The 23,441-nt window shown below is 43.4% G+C and overlaps 1 protein-coding gene across 3 annotated transcripts in view; it reads right to left on the reverse strand.

Annotated features, from left to right (window-relative positions):
* Positions 1-23,441, reverse strand: part of TEX2 (testis expressed 2) — a 118,944-nt gene that overhangs the window by 15,366 nt on the left and 80,137 nt on the right. For all 3 annotated transcript variants that reach the window (XM_039476342.2, XM_039476341.2, XM_074388852.1), the window contains exons 6-8: positions 15,431-15,577; positions 9,522-9,621; positions 860-992 (exon numbers count right to left, since the gene is read on the reverse strand). In XM_039476342.2, coding sequence (XP_039332276.2) covers positions 860-992; positions 9,522-9,621; positions 15,431-15,577 — 380 coding nt within the window. The remainder of the gene's footprint in view (positions 1-859; positions 993-9,521; positions 9,622-15,430; positions 15,578-23,441) is intronic.

Consider the following 23,441-nt stretch of genomic DNA (forward strand, 5'->3'; position numbering starts at 1 on the left):
ATGAATAAAAGCATTAGGTCAGTACCAAACCAAGCAGAAGTCTAAGAGCCAGTATCTTATATTTAGACCCCAAGGAGGTGGCTCCTTGTGGCATATTGTTGATTCCATGCAAAGGGCTAAAGATGTGAGAAGCAGCCTCTAGTAAGCATTTTTAATTTGGTAAAAACAATAATGTAATAAATGTATAATCAGAGCAGTCATTTTTAAGGAGAGTAGGATGTAGAAGTTCCAGCTTATCTATTCTAGGCATTTAAGAGAGAAAAAAATTAAGCTTCATTAATTACCTCACAATTTTAGAATATTTACTAAATCAGACAAACTCCGGGCAGCAGATGCACTATCTACAAAGAGAGGAATTTACTAGGCAAGACAATATTGTATTATTTAGGGAAAATGCTTCTCAAAACACTTTAGGAGCACCCTCTGTGCTACAAAATCAATCATCTAATTATAAATAATTCTGACTTTGTGATTAAAGCAGGTAAATTCAGCCTGCTCCGCATATTGCTGTTTATAACCTGAAGCTTAAGAAGGATCTTAATGATTCTATTCGAGGATCATTTTATTGCTCGGATGAGTCTGCCCTGCTTGTCTGAGTCAGTGATGCTTTCTGGGTAATCAATTTCATGTCTACCACTGCCAGCACTGAGGTCAAAGGCACTGTCACTGGGTTGAGAACTCACAGGCCGAAGGGGATGAGACTAGGAAACTATTCCCTGAAACGTTCTGGTCCAGGAGCACTTACACGGAAGCTCATGTAACATCCAGGGGCCACTACACATCAAACCTGCTTCTCAAAGGCTGAGGGAGAGGTTGGTCCCCCACGATTCAATTAGTAAATTTGTATATAGCCCCTTACCCTTCTTTGCCAATTTCTCCAACCTTCAGGGCTTCAACAAGAGGCTCTTTACCTAGTTTGGTCAAATTCATTTTGGTCTCGAGAGTCATCAGAAAGGACCCATTGTAGGACATTTCCAAATCGATCCAGAGTCCTGGAGAAATGGTAAAAAAAAAAAACAGAATTTTTTGTTGTTGTTTTTTGTTTGTTTGTTTTTTTCCCCCAAAAAACACATGACTATAAATGAGAGTATAAAAACTTACATTTAAAAATATCTAAATAGCGCCGGGCGCGGTGGCTCAAGCCTGTAATCCCAGCACTTTGGGAGGCTGAGGCAGGTAGATCACGAGGTCGAGAGATCGAGACCATCCTGGTCAACATGGTGAAACCCCGTCTCTACTAAAAGTGCAAAAAATTAGCTGGGCATGGTGGCACGTGCCTGTAATCCCAGCTACTCAGGAGGCTGAGGCAGGAGAATTGCCTGAACCCAGGAGGCGGAGGTTGCGGTGAGCCGAGATTGCACTCCAGCCTGGGTAACAAGGGCGAAACTCAGTCTCAAAAAAAAAAAAAGAAAAAAAAATATCTAAATAGGCAACATACTGAAAGTCCATGTATTGTCTGTCTACTAATAGAGGCAAGATGATGACTGAGAGCACGTTATGTCATCGATGCACATGAGAAAAGGTTGTGGAACAGATCGAGCCCCTGGTAAACAGGCAGCATCTCGGGACCCATTAACATGGTCCTAGGGAATTCAGTGCACACGTCAGCACTGGAAGGCTCCCCATCTTCTGGTTTCTAAAATTTCCTTGTATTTAGTGAGAAAACATATGCCCAGCAGAAGGAAACGGCTTGACCCAGGGCAAAACCAGGACAAGACATGCTGACGATGACCAGCCAGTTACGAGGCAGAAGGGAAGTGTGAAGACTTCACTGTAAGCTGGGTTGTTCGAGAACCACTATCTTTCTTAAAATTCTCTAGTTTTGGGAATGGGACACAGAAAATGGCTCAGATTTAATAGGAAGAGTGACAAAAACGTTTAGGACTTTTCTTTCTGTAAACTATCCACTAATGGAAACCAAAGAATTAACTTGCAATTCCTACGATTATCCAGATAAAAGTGGGTAATCACTTTGTACCTTAGTCTAAAAATCAGCTCCTTAGGAAAGATATTATGCCAATGAGATCATATCTTAAAGGCTTATAGCTTCATGGAATTTTACTGGGATGGCCGCTGACCAGTGGTTTAAAATACAAACAGGATGTATCTTACAACTCTCTTCTACTTGAGGATTCTATGATTTGGCAAATAATTTTCTGTGATTTTTCAGACTTGGGGCTCCAGAAGACCACAAGGACTTGCTATCGAACTGTGACCCCTTAAGTGGGTGTTTCAATGTTAGTAAACTTTTATAGATCCTCATAAAACAAATGACAACATCTAAAAGGAAGCAGGAAATTAATTTAAAACCGTTGTTCACACACAACATCATTTTCAAGCAATTACAGTAAACAGCCCATCCCCTACATGGCTACCACCGCAGATAAAAGCACTGCTTAACCCGAAGCAGCACTAATGATGTCATTCTTCACTAAAGGCAGGATGATTTCCATTCTGTTTTCAACAAATTCTTCTTACCATAATGGAAGGTAATTATTTTCCATGAATGACCAGGTTTAATTAAGTGGTATGGAGATAAATTGTGATTATCTTCTTTACAGCAATACTCACAAAACTGCTATATTTCTTGTTTACATTAGCAGTTAAAAATAATTAGTTTGCTCTTCAAAGGTACTATTACTGGAAATAAGGGGTATATCTGCTTTAATAAATACATTTAATTTTTTTTTTTTTTTTTTTTTTTTTTTTGAGACGGAGTTTCGCTCTTGTTACCCAGGCTGGAGTGCAATGGCGTGATCTCGGCTCACCGCAACCTCCGCCTCCTGGGTTCAGGCAATTCTCCTGCCTCAGCCTCCTGAGTAGCTGGGATTACAGGCACGTGCCACCATGCCCAGCTAATTTTTTTGTATTTTTAGTAGAGACGGGGTTTCACCATGTTGACCAGGAGGGTCTCGATCTCTTAACCTCGTGATCCACCCGCCTCGGCCTCCCAAAGTGCTGGGATTACAGGCTTGAGCCACCACGCCCGGCATACATTTAATTTTTAATCACTTCAGTAGAAAGGGGATTAGAGCAAAAGGCCAATATTAATAGATTTAAAACTCAATGTAAAAAAACAACAATAAAGAAGATATTTCTTGTTGTCTAGTATTTCCAGCTTTGAGAATCTAGATTCAAACTACCTGGTTACTATATACAGCCAAACATAATTGTTTCTTTTGAAAACTGTAGTCAAGTTTCCAATATATATTAATGGTATGCATTGCCTTTGAAAACTGACATATTAAAGACACCAGAATTTTAATTCTTACAAAACGGAAGGTTTTGCTAGTCTGTTTTTTAAATGAAGAGATACGGATTTAGGATTAGTAAACTGCTGGCTCACACCCCAGTCACAGGGACATTCCACCCAATGATGTGTGGTCCAATGCCCCTGTCAGGAGCCGGAGGCCAGGGGAAGGCCCAAGGAAGAGCAAAAAGCCCAGTCACATAGATTGGGGCTTGCATTTCACTGCAAGTTTCTTTACTTCCATGCCATCACCCCCCTAATCTGCACCAAGATCTATACAGCTTCTTCCAGGGAGGACTTTGAACACCCTGGCACCTGACATAGTCTGACCAGGCAGCCTCCCTTTTTCTGCCTTCAACAGCCCACCCTTACTTCTTGCTCCAGCCTCCCTTGCTGCTGTTGTCAGGAAAGAGGCTGTACTGAGCAGCCACAGAGCCTGGTATCTAAGGATGAGGCTTGGGCATCTGACCGAGCCTCTGCCTGGGGGAACAGTCTATTTTAAACACTGAAGATGCCTCATGAGACCCATCCACAGGGCCCTGCTTAGCCTTCAAATATGAAGGAGTCAAAAATGGTTTAAGAACTTTTTTATTCCCTGAGATGGAGTCTCCCTCTCACCCAGACTAGAGTGCTACCTGGTATGATCTTGGGCCAAGGAGCACTCAGAAGCAGGCAGCCCCAGTGGCTGCAGCTGCCTTCTAATTTCGCTCTTGAAGTGGGTGTAGCAGGAGGGGTGGCAAGTCATGACTGACTCTGGCTCTGGTTTTCTGTAATTACTCAGGTGGCAAAGTAGCATCAGTTCCAACACTGGATGTGAAGGCACCAGGCATGTAGGTTAAGGCCTGGAACATCAGTGAGGATGACTAAGGACAGCTTTGGAGACAGCTAAGGTCTCTTTTTCAGTGGGACATGGTAATATTTCCACAGAATCTGAGACATTCAGTCTAAACTTGGGCTGTTATTTGGGTATCCTGAAACAAGGCAAAACCCAATAGGGTCCTCTGTCCATGTGGATACTCAGTGGCTATTTGCAGTTTTAAATACATGCTACAAACATCTTGAAGACTAAATGAATTCATCTAAGCCTGAGGGGTTGCGGTATGCATCCTTGGATCATTGCTACTGACATAACTGTGGTCCCCTGCTCTGAAACCACTAGTTCTAGGCGTAGAAGATGAAAACCTGCTGACAGAAGCGGCCTCACCCAGCCTCTTCGGGATTATTTTATTAATACTAACAAAGTGGCGGGAGAGCAGAAGCTAACACTAATGCTGACTACATGCCACATACTGAGTGCTTTACACAGAACACTGCATCTCTACTACACTTGAATAAGGCAGGCAGCACTGCCATCAACACTTGAAGGATGAGGAAACTGAGGTATAGAGTGGTTAGTGGCATCCCCACAGTTGTAATGCTGAATGGTGTACGAGCAGGGCCCAAACACAGGTGAACTAGCTGTAGGGCCAATACTCATGACCAGCCTCTGACGGGGCCTAGACTCCCTGGTACAGATTGGAAGTGTGAGGCTGCTGCCGACCCCAGGCAAATCACTGCTCTCTGGGCTATGGCTGGGTGGAGTGAGGCAATGTGACTGCCCTTTCAAGTCTGCCCAGTTCTTCAAGGGTTTGGAAAAAGAGCTATGTTTTCTAAATTTTTAGCCATAAGAAAAAAGATTTGGAGAGAATATACCAAAAATGTACTAAAAAGGTAACCCTGGTTATCTCTGAATGGCGGGATAATGGATAATATTTTCTTTTTTACCTTTCCTATTTCCATTTTCCCCACAATGAGTATTTGTCGAATGAATGAATGAACAAACACCTAATGGAATTAATAAAATGACTGGAACAAACCCTAATGGAATTAATAAAATGACTGGAAAGAGTTTGGCTGAGTGGTAGGCCCTGGAGGCGGATAGGGATGAAGGCTGGGTAGAAGAGTCCAGTCTGGTCAGGGAAGGGTAACAGATACAGGTTTCTGGGCCTTGCTGTGTGGCCTAAAGGAAATAAAGGAGACTCATATATAGCCCACAGGTGGAGGGGCTAGTTCCAGGGTGTGTGTGGAGTGGGGAGGCGTCAGAGCTGAGGCGGGAGGAACATAGCCAATTTCTAAGGGACAGAGCTTGTCCACTGTCCAGCTATCTGCCTTTGGTGGGAAGTGAGGGTGCTCTGGGAAACGTGGTCATTTAACCTCATTCACTTCACTTGAGACAGGTTGCATGTGTTGGAACAGGGACAAGCCAACATGGCCATCACGTGTGATTTCATTCAGAAGAACCATAGACTTTACTTCTTACAGCAGCAAGGCCATGAAAGGGGAGAATAGCATTTTTCTTTGTTTGTCCTGGTAGGATCTGCCAGCTTTGATATGTAGGATGGTCAACTGGACACTATGGCCACCTCCATGCTAAATGCTCTAACAGCAGCATCCAGGCAGTCATGATACTAAACCATCCTTAGTGGGCACTCAAAGAGCGCCTCCTTGCTCCAGATGCTGTTTTAGTGCCTTTTTTGTATTGACTCATTTAATCCTCATGACAAACCTATGAAGTAGGTGCTGTAAGAATGCCTATTTGAGCCGGGCACAGTGGCTCATGCCTGTAATCCCAGCACTTTGGGAGGCTGAGGTGGGCAGATCACCTGAAGTCAGGAGTTCAAGACCAGCTTGGCCTATGGTGAAAGCCCCTCTCTATTAAAAATATAAAAATTAGCCAGTCATGGTGTAATCCCAGCTACTTGGGAGGCTGAAACAGGAGAATCACTTGAACCCAGGAGGCAGAGGTTGCAGTGAGCTGAGATCGCACCACTGCACTCCAGCCTAGGTAACAAGAGTGAAACTCCATCTCAAAAAAAAAAAAAAAATCCCTATTTGAGAGATGAGGAAGTAAAGAGGTTCAGGGGCTTGCTTGAGGCCACGGAGCTATGGACCAGGCAGTCAGGGTCCAGAGCTGGTGCTCAAAACCAGTGCTGTCTGTTGCCTCAAGAAGAGCATCCCCAGGATGGAATAATCCAACCAGCGGTGGCCAGAATATCCTTTCTGAGCATGTGCCTCCAACAAACATGCACAAGCCAGGAAAGATTTTAGAAAAGAATGTGAGGGGATCCCTTAGGAGGTGCTGCTTCTTGGAGCTGTTCAGGACTCCTTCACCTGGGTCACATTTTCCTGGAAGGTGAGCTCTGCTTTTCAGAGTCAGTTTGCTTGTCACCCAGATTCAAATTTCACTAAAAGGCAAGATTCCCCCTTAGAGAACTGGAATCCATAATGTTTATTTATTCCCTTCATGGTCACTTCTGACTTATCATCATAAATGCATCATTTGCGGACTTGGGAAAACCTGATTTGATCGAACTTTGAAAACCCCACTGGCTTTATGTCTTTAATTTTCTTTAATACCATTTTCTCCCTTGTTACACAGGCAGGCAAATCTCTAAAAATGTACCCTCAAAGGAGTTAAATAGTCTCCAATGGACTAAAAACTGGCAAAGTTTTGATCTAATAGTGAAATGTCTCACCACAGCTCCTGCTTCAGAAGGACAGTTAAGAAGCTTGACACTCAGGTGTTTGCTGAATTTTACTCAAAATCTGACCAAAGCTTCCCTGAGAGTCCGCAGAGTTCAAAGCCATAGGGGCACCTTTTAGATGCTACAAAGCCCCGTTGTGGCCCTGCTCCCCTCTTCTTAGAAATAGCTACAAATTCAACAAAGGACAGTCCTGAGATAAGAGACTGCTAAGGCATTAGAAAATACAGCATGTACACTTATTACTTTAAGCCTCTCATGAGGTTTGTGTTAGCTGATCATTCACCAGCTTGTTACACATTTCTAAAGAGGCAAAGAGCAAAAACAAATAGAGGCCACCGGAATTACAGGAAGAAAGGTAGATATACACTGATAGAGTGAAGATGCAGTGAACGCATAAATAATTAGATAATGCTGGCCGGGCGTGGTAGCTCACGTCTATAATCCCAGCACTTTGGGAGGCCGAGGCGGGTGGATCACAAGGTCAAGAAATCGAGACCATCCTGGTCAACAGGGTGAAACCCCGTCTCTACTAAAAATACAAAAAATTAGCTGGGCATGGTGGCGTGTGCCTGTAATCTCAGCTACTCAGGAGGCTGACACAGGAGAATTGCCTGAAGCCAGGAGGCGGAGGTTGCGGTGAGCCGAGATCACGCCATTGCACTCCAGCCTGGGCAACAAGAGCGAAACTCCGTCTCCAAAAAAAAAAAAAAAAAAAAAAAAAAAAGATAATAATAATAATAATAATAATAATTAGATAATGCTTTTTTTTTTTTTTTTTTTTCCCCCTAAAGACAGAGTCTTGCTCTGTTACCCAGGCCTCAGTCTCCTGAGTAGCTAGGATTACGGATGCATGCTACCGTGCCTGGCTGATTTTTGTATTTTTAGTAGGGATGGGGTTTCACCATGTTGGCCAGGCTGGTCTCAAACTCCTGGCCTCAAGTGATCCACATGCCTTGGCCTCCCAAAGTGTTGGGATTACAGGCATGAGCTGCCGTGCTCAGCCAATGCATCTTTTATAATTTTGCATGGGGTTAAAACACTCTAGTTGAGCCATTTGCTGAAAATTGAAATGTTTTCTACTTTTACTTTCAGTGAACCAGAAATTACCAAACCTAGAAACACCCAGATTCATCAAGGTGTAGACATAATTGAGGGGTTACAGGTGATCTCAACATGCAAGAATTAGATGGACTTCCCTGGATGTGCAAATACTACTCTGGTCTACCTTTCTCTGAAATTGATGCGATGCTAAAATGGGCTGTCAGGTGAAATATTGCTGGAGAGATACACTAGAGCTGCTAACTATAGTGCTAGAAAAATCTCTTCATATTTACATCAAATGTATACAATAGCAGAAAAACGGATTTCACTAAACACGATTCAAGAGCCATCTGATATAGCCAGAGAGAAAAATAGCTTCCATACTCTACAAATTTTATAAAACATTTACTTCAAAACAACTGTCACTCTCTTGAAAAGCTGTAATTATTTTTTCTCCTACCTCATTCCTAAGCCATTTTAGAAAAAATGTAAATATGGTTTAAGTGGAAAGAGGCTCACTTGGCAAGTAAAAACATCAGTGAGAATTCTCTCTGCATGCTAATGGGCTATTCTGGCCTACCTGGCTCATTCCTTTTTTTTTTTTTTTTTTTTAAACAAACTCCTGTGTACTAAATTTTCCCCATCAAGATCCTTTTAAAACCATATTTATGGTTTACGTGCCATAAGAGATACAAATCTTTACATCATTATCATTTTACATAAACACTCTCTACAATCTGATCAACTCTTTAACCCCCAACCACAAAAACAGACATAAATAATGTGTTAGTAACATGTTTTAAAACTCAAATCTGAGAACATTCCTCCAGCAGGGAGCCCTACTCTCAAAATATTGCCTTTGAATATACTGTATGTCTTCATTTCTCAAACATGTACTGAGCACCTGCTAGGAGTAGCAAGAAACATAAAGACAGAAGACATGAAGGTCAAAAAATCTGCAACCTACAAGTGAGGGAAGGTAAGGATGTGAATACATGCGAGGAGAGGCAGCGCCAGGCAAGGGGCTGGGGCTGGGGCAGTTGTAACTGTGAGGCCCATGACAAGTGAGTGCAACTGAAATCCAGTCACTGCTCATGCTCTGGCAAGGGCTGCAACCCCCGCGAAAGCACAGGCCCCATCAGCTGGCATGTGGGCATCGTTGGGCTGGAGGAGGCCCTATATAACCAAGAGACTAAAAGACATAAGATGGGGATCTTGGATCTATTCTAAATCAGTTTTTTTTTTCTTTTTTTCTTTTCTTTTCTTTTTTTTTTTTTTTTTTTTTTTTGAGACAGTCTCGCTGTTGTTGTCCAGGCTGGAGTGCAGTGATGCAATCTTGGTTTACTGCCTCTGCCTCCTGGGTTCAAGCAATTTTGCCTCAGCCTCCGGAGTAGCTGGGATTACAGGCGCCCACCACCAAACCTGGTTAATTTTTGTACTTTTTCAGTAGAGACAGGGTTTCACCATGTTGGTCAGGCTGGTCTTGAACCCTTGACCTCAGGTGATCCGCCTGCCTTGGCCTCCCAAAGTGCTGGGATTACAGGCATGAGCCCCCATAGTTTTAAGGCTATGATTGTTAAGAGCAAAAAGACATGAAACAGATGACTTAAAAGTCCTCAACACCCTCGAAACACAAAACCATCATGGTACTGAATCTGCAGCAAAGGGTATATTTAACACTCATAGAACGGTCAGTTAGGAGTTACCTTGGTGATCAACGTAAGGCTTGAAGGCCTGGAGGATTTTTGGCACAGCCATGCCCATGTCCAGTTCCGTCAGCGTGAGCTCATTCATAAAGTAGGGGAGCTGGAGGAAACAAACAAGGAGTGAGACCCATGAGCAACCTACAAAACATACTGTTAGAAGTCAACATGCTTCCAGAGAGGATAGTGGCACAGTTTTGGGGACACATCATTTATTTAACCAAATTTGCACATATCATGTACTAGGCTTCGTACTCCAGACAGAGCCATGAAGAGGTCAGGACAGGGCCTGGCTCTCATGGGGTTTATACTAGAAAGGCAGAAACAGGTAAATATATAGACAATATACTTCCAGAGAGTGATCAGTGCTGCAAAGAACATCAAGCAGGTAATGGGCAGAGGGAACATGTGCTGGGTGGGGGTAGCTATTTTGACTGAGGAGGTCAGGGAGGGTTTCTCTGAGGAGTAGAATTTGAGCTGAGACCATCTACGGAGAAGGAGCCAGCCATGCTGGTTAACAGCATCCCAAGTTTGCTGAAGTATGAAGAAATAGACCTCTCTCAGACTCTCAGTGGGGAGTAAGAAATTGCTACAATAAGGCCGGTGCGGTGGCTCATGTCTGTAATCTCAGCACTTTGGGAGGCCAAGGTGGGTGGATCACTTGAGGTCAGGAGTTTGAGACCAGCCTGGCTAACATGGTGAAATCCCACCTCTACCAAAAAATACAAAAATTAGCTGGGCATGGTGGCGTGTGCTTGTAGTCCCAGCTACTCGGGAAGGCTGAGGTGGGAGGATCACTTGAATCTGGGGGTGGAGGTTGCAGTGAGCCGAGAATGCACCACTGCACTCCAGCCTAGATGACAGAGCCAGACTCTACATCAATAAAATAAATAAATAAATTGCCACATTTCTGATAGGCAAACTTAAATGTGTATGAGAATCCTCGAAAAACAGCACATCCTTTGACCTCATGCTGGACATTTTCTGTTTGCCCCGCCAGATCTACACTCTACTACTCTCTACCCCTGGTGGTTGGTCTGTGTGAACTGTGCCAATGGTCCCTCTCACCCTCCAGCTGTTGGCTGGGCATGGCCAATGGGATACACCAATGGACAGTGGATGGGGAGGCACACAGAGAAGAGTGTTGTTGGGCATCTGTCCCCCTGATCGATCTAGTGAAGGCCACAGCTCTTGTACCATAGGCAGCCTCTCCACGAAGCTGCGCTGCCCAAGTTCTGGGAACTGCCCCTTGCCTTTGCTGCTTCAGGGAGGGTAACACCTCCCGCTTCTGCTATCCATGGAGTACAGCACTCTCCCTGTGGGTTTTTCTCCATCTGCCCACACCTTTATAAACGTTCCCTTCAGCAAACTCTCTCCGGGATTACTTATCTGAGTATGCCATCTGCTTCCTGCTGGGACCCTGACTAATACACACCCCAAATCTATCTGTAGGAATTTATTCTACAGGAAATAACATAAGAATTCTGGCATCTTGCTGAAAAATTCCTACTTCATCTCAATATTATAGAATTAATTCATCTATATTTTCTCTCCTTGGATTTGTGGGTGTATATGTATTTCTTAAAAGTATTTATTCCATTCATAATTTTAGTGTAAGATGTAAATTAGGGATCTAGCTTAATTTTTCCCCAAATAGTCAGCAATCTCAACATATTGATTCAGCAACTAACACTTTCCCTACTAATCTGTTCCGCCACCTTTAAGTACTAGACTCCCACTGCACTGAGGTCTGGACTGAGCACTCTATTTTCAACCAGTATCAAACTGCTTTGACTACTATAGCTTTATAATACACTTTTAAATCTGACAAGTCTCTCCCTCTTCTTTCTTTTCTCCCAGAATTCTCTTAGTTATTGTCATGAGTATTTTCCAGCTGAATGTTAGAATAGTTTTATAAAATTTAGAATAAAATTAAGAGGTTTTAAAGCATTATATATAAACTAAATACTCCATATAAAACAAGGTAGCATCTAGTCAGGCATGGATTTCATACCTAACTTGGCTTGACCTCTTCAGCTGTCTCTCTGCAGAGAAACATAAACTTTCAGGATTTACCAGTCACAGAATGTCATCTCTGATTTTTTGTGGTGGGGAAGGGTTACATTAAAGAGGTTATAATGTCTATGATGAATAAAATGTGAGTAGAGACAGTGTTCAAAGGCATAGTTTTGATGTTTGCTATATTTGGAAAACCTTTTTCCAAAGCATCAATGTTGTAAGTGGTGTTAGCCTCTCTTATCAACCTACAAAATACTACTTGGCCAAGAATGTAACCAAAGTCTTGCACATTTGCCCTATCCTTTTTGTCTACTATTATCACTCAAATGCCAGGTTTCAGGAGCATGCCAAGTTAGAGAGACTTCCAAGGGTGAGACAGGGAATACTGTCACCTCCAACAGTGTTTTTCTTTTTTTGAAACAGGCTTTCGCTCTGTTGCCCAGGCTGGAGTACAGTGGTGCGATCATAGCTCACTGCAGCTACAACCTCTTATGGCGAAGTGATCCTCCCATCTCAGCCTTCTGAGTAGCTGGGACTATAGGCATGTGCCACCACCATGCCTGGGTAATTTTTTATTTTTTGTAGAGGCAGGGTCTCACTACGTTGCCTAGTCTGGTCTCAAACTACTGGGCTCAAATTTTCCTCCACCTTGGCCTCCCCAAGTGCAGGATTACAGGTGTGAGCCACCGTGCCTGGACATCCAACAGTGTTTCTATGGGAATGTCAGTCTGACACTGAGCCACAGGAATGAATACAGAGACAGCAGGAACATAACTGTCCCTTCTTTTCCTGCCAACCACTACCTGCCATTCTGCACTCTCTGGTCCCTGCAAAGACAAAGGAAGGACCTGAGACAAGACCTGAGACAAAGGAGGGAGCTAAAGGAACTGGGGAATGAAGAGGACTTGGCAGGGGTAGGTGGGCTCTACCTACTAGTAAGCAGAATGGGGGAGAGAGTTCAGAGGGCCTGGTTACCTATTTATTCACCCATCTATTCAACCCTAAGACCCTAGAACAGCTATAACCAACCCCCCAGCACACATACACTCCCCTCCTGGCTCACGTCCCTGCCCTTGAGCAGCCTCCTTCTGTTGAGGTCATTCTTCCTGTTCTTTTCAACAAGAAATTCTTTTCTTCCCACCCAAAGGGTACCACAATGAGACAGAAATTCAGGGGCACATTCTTTATCCTCCTGAATAAACCCAACTAGAGACTAGGCATTCAAGTGAATGGGATGGTCTCAGGCTGGTAGGTGCTAAGTTGGAAGCTTTATGCAATCACAGTAACATTTGCTGATATAGGCACAAGAGGCTGATAACCACTGAGGGCCACAGGGCAGTATCTGAGCAGCTGGCCAAGGCCAAGAGCACACTTACTACTGGGGCAGAAACTCAGCTCATTTTAAACCCATCACTGGGCACCAGACACACACATAGGGCTGCTTTTTCACAACATAAGTCATCATGTGCAAGGCTAACAATCCAAGACTACAGGGTAAGGCCAGCAAAGAGTTCTCCATATGTCAGGCCTTCTAGGGAAACCAGGCGATCGGGGAGATCTGTGTCACGGGGAAAGCTCAGGCTCCTCTAGGCACCACTTCCCTATCCCCATTTTGGCTCTTGACTGGCTATTAACCAATACCCACTCACTACTAGTCTAAGGCTTAGTTCCTCCCAGGGGTACTTGGATATTTGGTGGCAATCAGTTCTTTTGATAGGGGTGGTGACAGCTTCAAAATTCGGTAGTGTCCTTCTGCCTTCCTGTTTATTCCATTACCCGGGTCTCCTCTAGTCTGCAGGTACTTCACGGTGCAGTGGCTCAGGAAGGGAGGGAGGGCATGGAGGGAACAACACACTGAGGGAGCACACTGGCCGCCTCTAGACTCTGGCACTGCTGGATCTAGGCCACATTTCTCCATTCTAACCTTTTAGCACTTCTGACCTCAAAAAACAAAAGGAAGTTTAAGTCTGTGAACTACAAACACCTCCATGATAAGCAACATGAGAAAATGAAAACAGACTTTTCCTCAACTTTCTCCAGGACGAGGCGGGTACCTTCACAAATAAGGCAGAAGCTCTGTGGACTTCCAGCTCAAGACAGAAGGGTGGGACCTCTCAATCCAGTTTGGTTTTGGTGGTTGTTATTGTTTTTAGAGATGAGAGTCTTGCTCTGTCATCTAAGCTGGAGTTCCATAGTGTGATCATAGCTCATTGTAGCCTGAACTCCTGGGTTTAAACCATCCTGTCACCTCAGCAACCCAAGTATCTGGGACTATAGTTGCGCACCGGCACTCCTGACTCAAGTTGGTTTTGGAATGCATGTAGCAGGGGAGCAGCATCCCATTTAGAGTTCAAGTATGCCCTGCTTTCTTTTTGTACACTGCTGGAAACTACAGCCCTCCTGCTCAGGGAAGGGCCCCTCTTGCTTAGGGAAGGGCTCGATATAGACTCTGGGAAAAGAGCAGGGCCAGCCCCACCCATATGCCTTGACTTGGGAACTCAAGCCCTCCATCATTTGCAAAAACAGGGAGAGGCTGAGTGAGCTATAGGTTGGCTGCTGACACTGCATCTCCCAACACAGAGGGTCACTGCTACTTGTCTCCCAGTACGGAACTGGCTAGCAGAAGCACGTTCAACCTTCCAACTACCTCAGGAACACTTTTCAACAGAGCCCTCCCAATGCTCTGCTCCAAGTTCTGCCTTGAAATCAGCTCTTCTGGCTCAGAAGGCAGCTCCTCCCTCCTGCTTCTCAGGAGCTGGGGAAGAAGGGACAGTGGCCCACAGACAGCAGCCAGAGCTTGACAAGGCCAGGGAAAGCTCTTCTTTACCCAAAGGAACAACAGAAATCAACGTCAAGCTCCTCTACGCCCACATTTTCCTTCTAATCTAGTTTTATCATAGCTCACAGTTTTTAAATCTAGAGTCCTTGAACTTTCTGAAATAATAGGCAAAATTTTGTGTCAACGTGTTTTCCTAGTGAAAGGATCTCATAGGTTTCTGCTTCTCAAAAATATCTCTGATCCATACAACTTCAAAACTACTGACTTAAGCTACTGACAGTGTTCAGTGAGGATCTGAGATCCAAAGTGATTCTTCCTTGGCTGGGTCTTCACTGGGTCAAAAACTTAATTTAAGGAACCTCAAGATCATGAATAAGGTCTCCTGGTTGGCAAACGAGTCATTTCATGACAGCCATACTTACACAGTTCAAACTCACTTCCAACTGGGCCTGGATTAGCACCAGAGTGTTTCTTCAGCAAAGAGAGAGCCCAAAATAAAGTACCATCTGGCCAAAAAGTAAAGGTCAAACACAGACACATTTAGAGTGCAATGCTAACTTTCCCAGCTTGAGAGGGAGCACAGCCTGGGAAAGAGGCCTTAAGTAGTCTGGTATTTTCCTCAGTCAGTGTACTAAGAGGCCTTAAAAAGTCTGGTATTTTCCTCAGTGAGTAAACTAAGAGGCCTTAAGTAGTCTGTATTTTCCTCTGACGATATACCATGTGGCCTAGACCACTGTGGGGCTGGGTAGGCTCTGGAAGTACAATTTAAGTTCATTTCTAACTTAAAGACAACAATTATACAAGACAAATCGGTTATAAGAGCTCACATTTTCCCAAACCAAATTCTGGATTATCACCTTGAGTGGATAACAACGAGGGCAACACAAGAAAATGAGTAAACATTAATGTTCACTAAGCCCCCAGATGCAGTTCATCATAAGGTCAGTCTGTGATCAAGGTCCAATGTGCTGTTTGAGAACTTACTACCCTCATACTTAAACCAAGTATCATATTCTTAAACCAAGTTATTTTTTTCACTTAGGACATAAGGGTACAAAACTTTAGAAATAAAGAAGTATAGAGGATTAGAAGCCTCTTGTGTGGAAAGTGATACCTTTATTTTGCTGAGTTTCATTTGGATCTTCTTAGACACCAGATCAGACCAGTATTTCTCTCCTAAGAAGTCCCAAAATATTCTTCCAAGCAACGCATTCACCCAGGCTTCTTGTTCTTCTTCCTCAGAGGGTGGATCCTCTGGCAACTGGCAAAAGAAAAGGGACCAAAATTAGCTGGAAAGCAACTGGAGAATAAGGCAGGTGCTTATTTTTCAAAAGTCATGGAAGGTCCCTCCTTATAGAAATGGGAGACCACGTGAGTCATACTCCTTCCCTATAAATTACAAGTCCCACATTATGCTGAATAGAAAAGGGGAGAAACAAAAGCTGCCATCACAGCTAAAACCTTCTTTTTGTTTTCTTTTTCTACCATCTTCCTGTAAACCAGCTAATACTTCACACGATTAGCTCGGCCAAACTGCTCTGCCTCCAAATCAGCTTGGTATCAGCATTATGCATCAACACCATATCTGATCAAATGCCTGCCCATCTTTCTTCCAGCTAAGACTTGGACATGTAATTGTCAAGCTGGTGCTCATCCAGGCAGAAGCCACGGTTTCCCAATGGCCAAGCCTCAGGTTCAGCATGTACCCTGTGAGGTCAAAATACTCCTGGGATGCTTAAAAATACTGATTCCTGGATCCTACCCCCAGAGCCACTGACTTCAGTGGGCATCAGGAGTTTCAGATGCTCCCTTGGTAATGTAATGAACAGGTAAGAGGAAGGATCACAGATCTGGATTAGAGAGAGCTGCCTCAGGGCTTCCATGAAACATCTACAGCTGTTCTCACCAATTTCAGCCTAGTGAAATACCCTGATCCTTACTTCCATTTGATACAATCCATCTGAAGCATCTTCCGTGGCCAATGTGTGAGGTGGGGGAGAGAGCAAACCCGAGTCTCTGATTTCCTCGGCTAATCATTAGACTATGCACTCTGGCTTGGAGAAGGTCCGGGGTGGAGATAAAGAAGGGGTAAACAGCAGCAGCCACAGACGGTGTTGTAACGTTTATGTGGTTAGTGTAGACATGGGCTGAGAACTCAGTAAGTAACAGCTGTCCACGGATCACATGCCAGCCCCATGATAGGCACACTCCTGTCTCAGGTCCTCTCATGTCTCACAATAACCTGGAAATACAGGAACTTTACTTCCATTTTAGAAAAGAGTGCAGTAATGACACAGAGTCTTATTCTCCTGTCCTCTACCTGCACTGTCCTGTGTATGGGGGTAGGGGCAGAGGAAGAGTAGCTGGCCCCGATATAGCAGACATTTTCCTGTGCTGAGGTATCTAATTAGACTACAGCTTTGCAGAAACAATTAGCTTTGGAAAGCAAAGGTCAAAAGATTTAGAAATGCAGAAATCTGCGAGTTATGTCCCCTTTCCTCACTCTATAGGGCTTCTATATGTGCATCTGTTCTGCCGTCACAGACTGGCTGCAGCTGTAACACACACCGGACACTCTCATCACCTCCACACTTTGCGCTTGTGCATTCATTCCAGTGCTATCCAATCTGGGCAGCTGTGACTGTGCCCACATTGCAGCTGTGTGCTGTGCCAGTGGTATGGTGCAGATGTTGCTTGATGCATATGGATGTGAACCTGCAGATTCCATTGTCTGTGAGTACTCCCAAGGCCTACAGTACGCAGCTCCATGCAGTCTTCTGAGGCTTGACGCTCACCGGCCACTGAGCTGTGCCTTAGACAGCACACGCTCAGCCCTACCTGTCTGCTAGTCTTGCCACACCCTGTGTCCTCTCTTTCTGGAGGCCTTTAGGGTTCACTTACATTTTTTCAATCCCATGCCACTGCATGTGTGGGGAAATACTTTATATTCTAGAGGAGTCCTTCAAATTTGAGTTTTCAAAGTTCTCCCTTATGAATGTTGGTAAGTCTCATTTAAAAACAAAACAAAACACCTTGGTTTAAAAAAAGAATGCAGCTGGTCAGTCCATTTCAGAAGACATGGATCTGCCTCACCCTTCTTAATGGCCATGGATTCTTCTATCTGGGCTTTTCTAGTGCTCTGACATTTTCTGTCATTAACCAAGACACCTTCCACCAGGTCCTGGATGGAAGGATAAGAGTCTGCAGCGGTGAATGCTCGGCCACGCCACAACTTGCACATGTTTTTTGAATCACTTTTCTCTCGAACATCTCCATCCCAGCTCCAAGGGTAACTCATTCAGCTTTTCGGAGGTGACTGTCTTTGAGTCCCATCCAATGACTTGTACAGACTTCTGCATAACAATCGTCCAAGGGCAATGTCCACCTGGCCCCTCAGACAGTACTCAAGTTGCTGCCCACATAGGGCACCACATGTCTTAGATAGGTAGGCAACACAAGAGAATAAGTTACTTTTTCTCTTCCATAGAGGGAGAGTCTACCCTTTATTAGCCTTTCTTTACAACCCTAGTTACTCACAGGAAACAGTTTTAGCACAAAGTAGCAAGAAATAAGGGTTATTTCAAAATATATGTCCAAGCCAATGGCATATGATGTGGTAAACAAATTTCTGAAATAACCGACAAGCAGGTTGTTTTTTCAACAATTTCTTTTCCAATGCAAGCTTCTCTCCACAGATTCACTGGGAACAAAGAAAATTTCAAGAATAGTAGAACATCGGTAATGTATCAAAGAAGCTATATGAGCAAAATCTGGATTCAACAGCCTGCTAGGAAGGCTCAATGAATGTCATAAAAATTTAAGAGTTTAAAGAATAAATGTACATACATTTCCTAATACTGGCATTTGGCTATAGGATGAACTGTGTGGAGGATATTCACTTCACCATCTCAACTATATATACACACTAAGAAATGGTAACTTTCCAAAAATGGCTTCCAAATAAGTATAGAGAAGATTCAATGGTTTGAAGCTGAAGCAAGACCATCAAAACTGCATAGCTCTTGGGATATATGTTATTTAAAACTAACCTCTAAAACTAAAGTAGTATAGATTTACTGAAGTCTGTGGTGTAACATTTCCTATTACAACTGGCCAAGAGGCCAGCCCAGTTTTTCTGTTACAAAGAGTACGCAGTGCCCCTGGTCCTCTTTGGCCACACCCCGTTTGCAGCCAGGGGAGCGGCCCAAGGGACAGTATGGTCCAGGAGATGACACAGTGGAGAACCCTACCCATGTTTGTTTGCTTGTTCCCTTGATTATAAAAACAATGCTTATTCACTATAGAGAACACCCATAATCCCACTACTCAGATTTTAAACATTATTTAAAACATTTTTACTATATTTTCTGTCTTTTTTCAGTGTATATGTACTTTTATGAATACAGAATTTTTAAAAAGCAAAATTTGGTCTGGCTACATGGTTTTGTGTGCATATATATATGTATTTTACAGTTTTACTGAGATGTAATTCACAGATCATACAATTCGTCCATCTGAATAGCACCCTTTCATAGCTGCTGTGGAAAACAGTATTGCAGTTCCTTAACCAATTTAAGCAGAATTACCATAAGATGCACCAATTTGCATGAAGATGCACTTCTGCCTATATATTCCAAGAAATTGGAAGCAGGGTCTCAAAACAAGATATGTGTACACTGATGCTCAAGAGCAGCATCATTCACGATAACTAAAATGTGGAAGCAAGCCAAGCATCCACTGATGGAGGAATGGATAAGCAAAATGGGGTACACATACAATGGAGCATGATTCAGCCTCAAAAAGGAAAGGCAATTCTGACTTATGCTACCACATGGATGAACCTTGAGGGCAGTAAGCTATGTGAAATAAGTCAGTCACAAAAAGACAAAGGCTGTGTAATTCTACTTATATGAAATACTTAGGATAGTCAAAATCAGAGAGACAAGGAATGGTGGTTGCCAGGGGCTGGGAGGAATGGAATGTGGGGAGTTACTGTTTAAGAAGTATAGAGTTTCAATTATACAAGATGAAGAGAGTGCTGGTGGTTGATGTATAACATTAGAATGTATTTAATTCTTCTACTGAATTATACATTTTTAAATGGTTAAGATGGCAAACTTTATGTCTATGTATTTTACCACAAAAAATAATTTTAAAAAATAGAGTATAATTCAGCAGTTTTCAGTATATTCAGAGTTGTGTAGCTATCACCACAGTCAATTTTAGAACATTTACATCACACCCCAAAGAAATCCTGCATCCATTAGCAGTCATTTCCCATTCCTCCCCATTCCCAATCCTCCCCATTCCCCTGACTACCAGCTCAGGAAACAACTAGTTTGTCTCTATGAATTTGCCTATTCCAGATAGTTCCTATAAATGAAGTCATATTGGCTGGGTGCGGTGGCTCATACCTGTAATCCCAGCACTTTGGGAGGCTGAGGTGGGCAGATCACAAGGTCAAGAAATTGAGACCATTCTGGCCAACATGATGAAACCCCATCTCTACTAAAAATACAAAAATTAGCTGGGCATGGTGGTGTGTGCCTGTAGTCCCAGCTACTTGGGAGGCTGAGGTGGGAGAATCATTTGAACCTGGGAGATGGAGGTTGCAGTGAGCCGAGATTGTGCTTTTGCACTCCAGCCTGGCAACAGAGCAAGACTCTGTCCAGAAACAAACAAACAAACAAACAATGTTTTCAAGGTGTAGCCATGTTGTAGCAGTGTCTCTTTCCTTTTTATTGCATAATAATGTTACCGTCTATGTTATAACACACTTTACCCACTCATCAGTTAATGGAAATATGGGTTGTTTATCACTTTTGTTTTGTTTTGTTTTGTTTTAAACAGCCTCGCTGTGTCATCCAGGAAGAAGTGCAGTGGTGTGATCTCGGCTAACTGCAACCTTTGCCTCCTGAGTTCAAGTGATTCTTGTGCCTCGGCCTCCTGAGTATGTGGGACTACAGGTGTGCAATACTGTGTCCGGCTAATTTTTGTATTTTTAGTAGAGATGGAGTTTTGCTTTATTGGCGAGGCTGGTCTCGAACACGTGGCCTCAAGCGATTTGCCCGCCTCAGACTCCCAAAGTCCTGAGATTACAGGTGCAAACCACTATGCCCTGTCATTTTCCACTTTTGACTATTGTGAATAATGCTACTTTAAATATTTATGTACAAGTGTTTGTGTAAACATGTATTTTCATTTTTCTTGGATATACATCTAGGAGTAGAACTGCTGGATCATAAGGTGACTCTGTTTAACTTTCTGAGGAACTACCAAACTATTTCCCACAGTGGCTGGACCATTTACATTCTGCCAGCCATGTATGAGGATTTCTTTCTTTCTTTCTTTTTTTTTTTAAGGCAGTGTTTCACTCTGCCACCCAGGCTGGAGTGAGTGGCATGATTTCTGCTCCCTGCAACCTCTGTCTCCCAGGTTCAAGCAATTCTCCACCTCCCCAGTAGTTGGAATTACAGACGTGCGCCACCATGTCCAGCTGATTTTTTGTATTTTTCTTTTTTTTTTTTTGGAGACGGAGTTTTGCTCTTGTTACCCAGGCTGGAGTGCAATGGCGCGATCTCGGCTCACCGCAACCTCCGCCTCCTGGGTTCAAGCAATTCTCCTGCCTCAGCCTCCTGAGTAGCTGGGATTACAGGCACGCGCCACCACGCCCAGCTAATTTTTTTGTATTTTTAGTAGAGACGGGGTTTCACCATGTTGACCAGGATGGTCTCGATCTCTTGACCTTGTGATCCACCCGCCTCGGCCTCCCAAAGTGCTGGGATTACAGGCTTGAGCCACCACGCCCGGCGATTTTTTGTATTTTTAGTAGAGATGGGATTTCACCATGTTGCCCAGGCTGGTCTCGAACTCCAGAGCTCAGGTAATCCACATGCCTCGGCCTTCCAAAGTGCTAGGCATGAGCCACTGTGCTCGGCTGAGGATTCCAACTTCTCTACATCCTAATACTTGTTATCATCTATCTTTTTTTAAAAAAAAATTATTTATTTGATAGAGATGGAGTTTTGCCATGTTGCCCAGGCTGGTCTCGAACTCCTGAGCTCAAGTGATCCATTCGCCTCAGCCTCCCAAAGTGTTGGGATTACAAGTGTGAGCTACCACTGTGCCTGGCCATCATCTGTCTTTTTCACTGTGGCCATCTGAGTGGGTGTGAAGTGACATCTGACTGTGGTTTTGATTCACATTTCCCTGATACTAATGATAATGAGCATCTTTTCATGTGCTTGCTCATTTTGGCCATTAGTGTATCTTCTTTGGAGAAATGGCTATGCAGATCCTTTGTCCTCCCTTTTTTTTTAAATTGAGATAGGGTCTTACTCTGTTGCCCAAGTTGGAGTGCAGTGATGCAATCATGAATCACTGCAGCCCTGACCTCCCTGACTCAAGCAATCCTCCTGATTCAGCCTTCTGAGTAGCTGGGACTCCAGGCACACACCACCATGTCTGGTTAATGTTTTTTCTTCTTTTTGGTAGAGATGGAGTCTCAGTATGTTGCCCAGGCTGGTCTTGAACTCCTGAGCTCAAGTGATCCTCCTGCCTTGGTCTCCAAAGTGCTGCGATTACAGTCGTGAGCCACTGCACCCAGGCCTGTTTCTTAATCTGGTTGTTTACCTCTTTGCTATTGAGTTGTAAGAGTCTTTTATATTTCTAGGTACCAGACCCTTAAAAGATAAATGATTTGCAAATATTTTCTCCTGTCCTGTGGGTTCTCTTTTCACTTTCTTGATGGTATTGTTGGCAGCACAAAACTTTTAATTTTGATGAAGTCCAATTTACCTGTCTTTTCTTTGGTTGCTTATGCTTTTAGTGTCTTAGCTAAGAAGGTTATTGAACCCAAATTTAAAAGATTTACTTGTTTTGAGAGTTTTATAGATTTGGCTGTTACCTTGAGGTCTATGATCCATTCTGAGTTAATTTTTGTGTATGGTGTGAGATAGAGGGCCAACTCCATTCTCTTGCCTGTAGATATCCAGTTGTTCCAGCACCATTTGTTGAAGAGACTATTCTTTATCTCCCCTGAGACAAAGCAGTCTTAGCAGTCTTGTCTGTATTCTTTCAAAATTTTATTTTTAAATTGGATATGTAGCTTTTAAAAAAAAAAAACTTATTAGAATATAAGCATTTTCCAATGCTACTTCTAAGTGTTTAAAAAGCCTACTTTGTGGGGGCAGAAAGGGAAACCCTAGAAAACTATTCTGCCAGTTACAGACTTCCTGGTTTCTATTTGATTCCTATTTGCTTTGTAACATTGTCATCTTCAGATAATGCTAGACAGGTAATAATATCTTGTAATCCAGTTTATAGATAAGAGACGATGAGGATGACTAGTAATAATGAGGACAGGACTCTCCATACTGGGGTGGCATATATTAATATTATCTCTAACATTTTTTAAAACCATCTGTTGAAATGGAAAGTGGAAGTGCCTTATGCAACCTGAACACCAGAGACTGACTACTGGAGGACAGGCACAGCACTGCCATACCCATGGCCTCTCTCCCAGGCAGGCAGTGTGGGGCACACAGAACCAGCAGCCTCCCTGGACTCACACCCCTGAGCAAATCTGCAGCCAGCCTGTGGTGTCTCTCCTCCTGATGTACCCATGCTGGGCGTAGTATTATCATACCTTTAGACATTTTTAAAAAGAGAGTTTCCTTGTTTCCTAAATTGAATCTTTCCCAAACCAGGCACTAAACATTTGGAAAACTAGGCCCTTGCTCCCCAGAATAGTGATATTTTCTAATTCAAATTTTGAACTTATTAGCTTCAAAGTTATTTCAATATGAAGAATCTTCTAAACATGTTTTAAAATTATCATAAGAATAACTGCCAAAAGTCCAGGCGCAGTGGCTCGTGCCTGTAATCCTAACACTTTGGGAGGCTGAGGCAGGTGAATAGCTTGAGCTCAGGAGTTCAAGACCAGCCTGAGCAACAGGGAGAAACCTCATGTCTTACAAAAAATAAAAAATTAGCCAAGGGTAGTGGCGCAAACGTACTTGGGATGCTGAGGTGGGATGATTGCTTGAGCCTGGGAGGTCAAGACTGCAGTGACCTGTGATTGTGCCACTGCACTCCAGCTTGGGTGACAGAGTGAAATCCTGTCT

Source organism: Saimiri boliviensis, chromosome 17 (genome assembly GCF_048565385.1).
Source record: "Saimiri boliviensis isolate mSaiBol1 chromosome 17, mSaiBol1.pri, whole genome shotgun sequence".
NCBI lineage: Eukaryota > Metazoa > Chordata > Mammalia > Primates > Cebidae > Saimiri > Saimiri boliviensis.